Source organism: Oncorhynchus mykiss, chromosome 19, assembly GCF_057628025.1.
Source record: "Oncorhynchus mykiss isolate SJ-2025 chromosome 19, ASM5762802v1, whole genome shotgun sequence".
Taxonomy (NCBI): Eukaryota; Metazoa; Chordata; class Actinopteri; order Salmoniformes; family Salmonidae; genus Oncorhynchus; species Oncorhynchus mykiss.
Window position 1 is genome coordinate 31,795,268 of NC_143040.1, and position 6,000 is coordinate 31,801,267.

Below are 6,000 nucleotides of genomic sequence, written 5' to 3' on the forward strand. Positions count from 1 at the left end.
AGCCCAATCTATTTTACCATTACTGTGGTCAAGTCTGTGGGTTACGGTATTTTAAAATATATGTTCCCATTTTTGTAATCAACTTTTTTTTAACTTTCAGATGGGCGGACCAGAAACCGAGAGACAACACTCAGGTCTGTAGCTGACCTTTTCCGGTGGGAAAGAGAAATGGCCCTGTATTTACCAGAGAGGTAGCTCATCCACGATGGCAAAAGAGGAAGATCCAGACTGTTGATTGGAAAACAAGAACAAACAATGAGGCATGAGGATTGAAGGACCACTTGTCAAATTGTCCAAGGTGGGTTTGTTCTTATCTTGCATTTTCTGTGAAGATAAAGATGTTGATATGGCATTGAAAAAGACCCACCACTGACCCTTTGTTTTCCAGTCCAACAGGAGTGCATCCCTCAGGTCATCCAGTGAATGCAAACGTCCAGTTGTACAGACTACAGCAGATCGAGCCTGTGGATGACAGGTATGTAAACTCATAAAACTTTATACAATAATGGATTTGTAGATATATCTGTATGTTTGTCATGTTTGTGTATGGTTCTCATGACTTAAGATTGGGTGTTGAGGGACCACTTATCACATTATCCAAGGTGTGTTTGTGTTATAATAAACAATGCATTTTCTGTCCAAATAAAGATGGTGATACAGCATTGAAAAATACCTACCACTTACCAAATGTCTCTGTTTTCCAGTCCAACAGGAATGGATCCTTCAGACCATCTGATGCATGGACATCCGGTGCCAGTGTGATCTTGAGCAGGAGCATCCAGTTGTGGAGACTACAGCACATTGAGCCTGTGGATGGACAGGTCAGTAACTCATCAAATATGATACAATATTGGGTAAAACATTGAATTTGTAGATGCATTGAAATTGTGAGTTTTATGTCCCCTTTTCCACATCTTTTAGACATGAGGTGTGAGATGCGGGTCAGGCTCCCCCCATGAGGAGCAGCGCATTATCAACGCCACTATCAGCCAAAAGTTTTGAGAATGACACAATATTAATTTCCACAAAGTTTGCTGCTTCAGTGTCTTTAGATATTTTGTCAGATGTTACTATAATGTTACTATAATTACAAGCATTTCATAAGTGTCAAAGGCTTTTATTGACAATTACATGAAGTTGATGCAAAGAGTCAATATTTGCAGTGTTGACACCTCTTTTTCAATACCTCTGCAATCCGCCCTGGCAATCTGTCAATTAACTTCTGTGCCACTGATGGCAGCCCATTCTTGCATAATCAATGCTTGGAGTTTGTCAGAATTTGTGGGTTTCTGTTTGTCGACCCGCCTCTTGAGGCTTGACCACAAGTTCTCAATGGGATTAAGGTCTGGGGAGTTTCCTGGCCATGGACCCAAAATATCTATGTTTTGTTCCTCGAGCCACTTAGTTATCACTTTTTCCTTATGGCAAGGTGTTCCATCATACTGGAAAAGGCGTTGTTCGTCACCAAACTGTGACAGGATGTGTTTGTACCATTCTTTATTCATGGCTGTGTTCTTAGGAAAAATTGTGAGTGAGCCCACTCCCTTGGCTGAGAAGCAAACCCACACATGAATGGTCTCAGGATACTTTACTGGGACATCAGAGACTGTAACGTTCTTTGCTTCACGGAAACGTGGCTCACTGGAGAGACTCTATCCGAAGCGGTGCAGCCAACGGGTTTCTCCACGCATCGCGTGAAGAAACAAACATCTTTCTGGTAAGAAGAGGGGCGGGGGCGTATGCCTTATGACTAACGCGACATGGTGTGATGAAAGAAACATACAGGAACTCAAATCCTTCTGTTCACCTGATTTAGAATTCCTCACAATCAAATGTAGACCGCATTATCTACCAAGAGAATTCTCTTCGATTATAATCACAGCCGTATATATCCCCCCCCAAGCAGACACATCGATGGCTCTGAACGAACTCTTTGCAAACTGGAAACCATTCATCCGGAGGCTGCATTCATTGTAGCTGGGGATTTTAACAAGGCTAATCTGAAAACAAGACTCCCTAAATTTTATCAGCATATCGATTGCGCAACCAGGGGTGGAAAGACCTTGGATCATTGTTACTCTAACTTCCGCGACGCATATAAGGCCCTGCCCCGCCCCCCTTTTGGAAAAGCTGACCACGACTCCATTTTGTTGATCCCTGCCTACAGACAGAAACTAAAACAAGAGGCTCCCACGCTAAGGTCTGTCCAACGCTGGTCCGACCAAGCTGACTCCACACTCCAAGACTGCTTCCACCACGGACTGGGACATGTTTCGTATTGCGTCAGACAACAACATTGACGAATACGCTGATTCGGTGTGTGAGTTCATTAGAACGTGCATTGAAGATGTCGTTCCCATAGCAACGATTAAAACATTCCCTAACCAGAAACCGTGGATTGATGGCAGCATTCGCGTGAAACTGAAAGCGCGAACCACTGCTTTTAATCAGGGCAAGGTGTCTGGTAACATGACCGAATACAAACAGTGCAGCTATTCCCTCCGCAAGGCTATCAAACAAGCTAAGCGTCAGTACAGAGACAAAGTAGAATCTCAATTCAACGGCTCAGACACAAGTGGCAGGGTCTACAGTCAATCACGGACTACAGGAAGAAATCCAGCCCAGTCACGGACCAGGATGTCCTGCTCCCAGGCAGACTAAATAACTTTTTTGCCCGCTTTGAGGACAATACAGTGCCACTGACACGGCCTGCAACGAAAACATGCGGTCTCTCCTTCACTGCAGCCGAGGTGAGTAAGACATTTAAACGTGTTAACCCTCGCAAGGCTGCAGGCCCAGACGGCATCCCCAGCCGTGCCCTCAGAGCATGCGCAGACCAGCTGGCCGGTGTGTTTACGGACATATTCAATCAATCCCTATACCAGTCTGCTGTTCCCACATGCTTCAAGAGGGCCACCATTGTTCCTGTTCCCAAGAAAGCTAAGGTAACTGAGCTAAACGACTACCGCCCCGTAGCACTCACTTCCGTCATCATGAAGTGCTTTGAGAGACTAGTCAAGGACCATATCACCTCCACCCTACCTGACACCCTAGACCCACTCCAATTTGCTTACCGCCCAAATAGGTCCACAGACGATGCAATCTCAACCACACTGCACACCGCCCTAACCCATCTGGACAAGAGGAATACCTATGTGAGAATGCTGTTCATTGACTACAGCTCGGCATTCAACACCATGGTACCCTCCAAGCTCGTCATCAAGCTCGAGACCCTGGGTCTCGACCCCGCCCTGTGCAACTGGGTACTGGACTTCCTGACGGGCCGCCCCCAGGTGGTGAGGGTAGGCAACAACATCTCCTCCCCGCTGATCCTCAACACTGGGGCCCCACAAGGGTGCGTTCTGAGCCCTCTCCTGTACTCCCTGTTCACCCACGACTGCGTGGCCACGCACGCCTCCAACTCAATCATCAAGTTTGCGGACGACACGACAGTGGTAGGCTTGATTACCAACAACGACGAGACGGCCTACAGGGAGGAGGTGAGGGCCCTCGGAGTGTGGTGTCAGGAAAATAACCTCACACTCAACGTCAACAAAACTAAGGAGATGATTGTGGACTTCAGGAAACAGCAGAGGGAACACCCCCCTATCCACATCGATGGAACAGTAGTGGAGAGGGTAGCAAGTTTTAAGTTCCTCGGCATACAGACACAGACAAACTGAATTGGTCCACACACACAGACAGCATTGTGAAGAAGGCGCAGCAGCGCCTCTTCAACCTCAGGAGGCTGAAGAAATTCGGCTTGTCACCAAAAGCACTCACAAACTTCTACAGATGCACAATCGAGAGCATCCTGGCGGGCTGTATCACCGCCTGGTACGGCAACTGCTCCGCCCTCAACCGTAAGGCTCTCCAGAGGGTGGTGAGGTCTGCACAACGCATCACCGGGGGCAAACTACCTGCCCTCCAGGACACCTACACCACCCGATGTCACAGGAAGGCCATAAAGATCATCAAGGACATCAACCACCCGAGCCACTGCCTGTTCACCCCGCTATCATCCAGAAGGCGAGGTCAGTACAGGTGCATCAAAGCTGGGACCGAGAGACTGAAAAACAGCTTCTATCTCAAGGCCATCAGACTGTTAAACAGCCACCACTAACATTGAGTGGCTGCTGCCAACACACTGACACTGACTCAACTCCAGCCACTTTAATAATTGGAAATGATGTAAATATATCACTAGCCACTTTAAACAATGCTACCTTATATAATGTTACTTACCCTACATTATTCATCTCATATGCATACGTATATACTGTACTCTATATCATCGACTGTATCCTTATGTAATACATGTATCACTAGCCACTTTAACTATGCCACTTTGTTTACATACTCATCTCATATGTATATACTGTTCTCGATACCATCTACTGTATCTTGCCTATGCTGCTCTGTACCATCACTCATTCATATATCCTTATGTACATATTCTTTATCCCCTCACACTGTTTACAAGACAGTAGTTTTGGAATTGTTAGTTAGATTACTTGTTGGTTATTACTGCATTGTCGGAACTAGAAGCACAAGCATTTCGCTACACTCGCATTAACATCTGCTAACCATGTGTATGTGACAAATAAAATTTGATTTGATTTGATTTGATTTGGGGTTGAGCTTCCCACACCTCCTTGGCAAGGTCCAGTAGGCCACGTGGCCTCCTCCCGTAGTGGAGTTCAAAAGGAGGAAACCCAGTGGAGGACTGGGGTACTTCTCGGATTTAGAACATTAGGTGGGGTAGTAGCTTGTCTCAGTTCTTTCTGTCCTGCTCAATGACCCTCCGCAGCATTTGTTTGAGCATTTTATTGAACCTCTCAACGAGCCCATCCGTCTGCGGGTGAAAGACAGAGGTCCGGATCTGCTTAATCTGCAGGAGAACACACAAATATTTTATCAGGATCTCGTTTGGGATGCCCACCCGGCTAAAGAGGTGGAACAGCTCCCGGATGATTCCCTTGGATACCGCCGCCCTTAGGGGAATGGCCTCGGGATACCGGATGGCATAGTCTACTATTACCAGGATGTACCGGTGTCCTCATTTTGTTTTTACCAGGGGTTCCACTATGTCCATGGCAATGCGTTGAAAGTGCATGATCGGTAGGGGAACCAGTGGGTTTCGGAAGTGGGCCTTTGGGGCAGTCATTTGACACTCCGAGCAGCTGCGACAGTAGTCTTCCACGGTCCTCCTCATCCCGGGCCAGTGGAACCAGGCGGCGATCTGTTCCCGGGTCTTCTCCATTCCCAGTTGCGCCCCCAACAGGTGGGTGTGGGCCAGCTGAAGAACGGTTCCCACGTACTGTCGAGGCAGCAACAATACCTCTCGAAGTTCCCCCTGTTGGAGCGACACCTGATACAAAAGGTTATTCTTGATTTGTTTTATTCGATAAAGTGCATATTTATATCCAAAAATCTCATTTTACATTGACGTGTTATGTTCAGTAGTTCCTAAACATATAGTGATTTTGCAGAGAGCCACATCAATTTACAGAAATACTCATAATAAACATTGATAAAAGATACAACAATCATACATGGATCTTGAGATAAACTTCTCCTTAATGCAACCGCTGTGTTAGATTTCAAAAAAATTTTACGGAAAAAGCATACCATGCAATAATCTGAGTACGGCGCTCAGAGACCAAAACAGCCAAAGAGATATCCGCCATGTTGAGGAGTCAACATTAGTCAGAAATAGCATTATAAATATTCACTTACCTTTGATGGTCTTCATCAGAATTCACTCCCAGGAATCCCAGTTCCACAATAAATGTTTGATTTGTTCGATAAAGTTCCTCATTTATGTCCAAATACCTCCTTTTGTTAGGGCGTTTGGTAAACAAATTCAAAAGTCCATCCGAAAGGTCGGACGAAAAGTCCAAAAGTTATATTACAGGTCGTAGAAACATGTCAAACGAAGTATAGAATCAATCTTTAGGATGCTTTTATCATAAATCGCCAGTAATGTTCCAACTGGAG

At 45.9% G+C, this 6,000-nt stretch overlaps 1 protein-coding gene across 1 annotated transcript in view; it reads right to left on the reverse strand.

The window, feature by feature from the left end:
* Positions 1 to 5,263, reverse strand: part of LOC110498671 (BRISC and BRCA1-A complex member 2) — a 170,300-nt gene extending 165,037 nt beyond the window's left edge. Inside the window, exons 1-4 of the mRNA XM_090209695.1 lie at positions 5,075 to 5,263; positions 4,836 to 4,891; positions 685 to 721; positions 375 to 462 (exon numbers count right to left, since the gene is read on the reverse strand). Coding sequence (XP_090065821.1) covers positions 375 to 462; positions 685 to 721; positions 4,836 to 4,891; positions 5,075 to 5,263 — 370 coding nt within the window. The remainder of the gene's footprint in view (positions 1 to 374; positions 463 to 684; positions 722 to 4,835; positions 4,892 to 5,074) is intronic.
* Between the last annotated feature and the right edge of the window lie 737 nt (positions 5,264 to 6,000).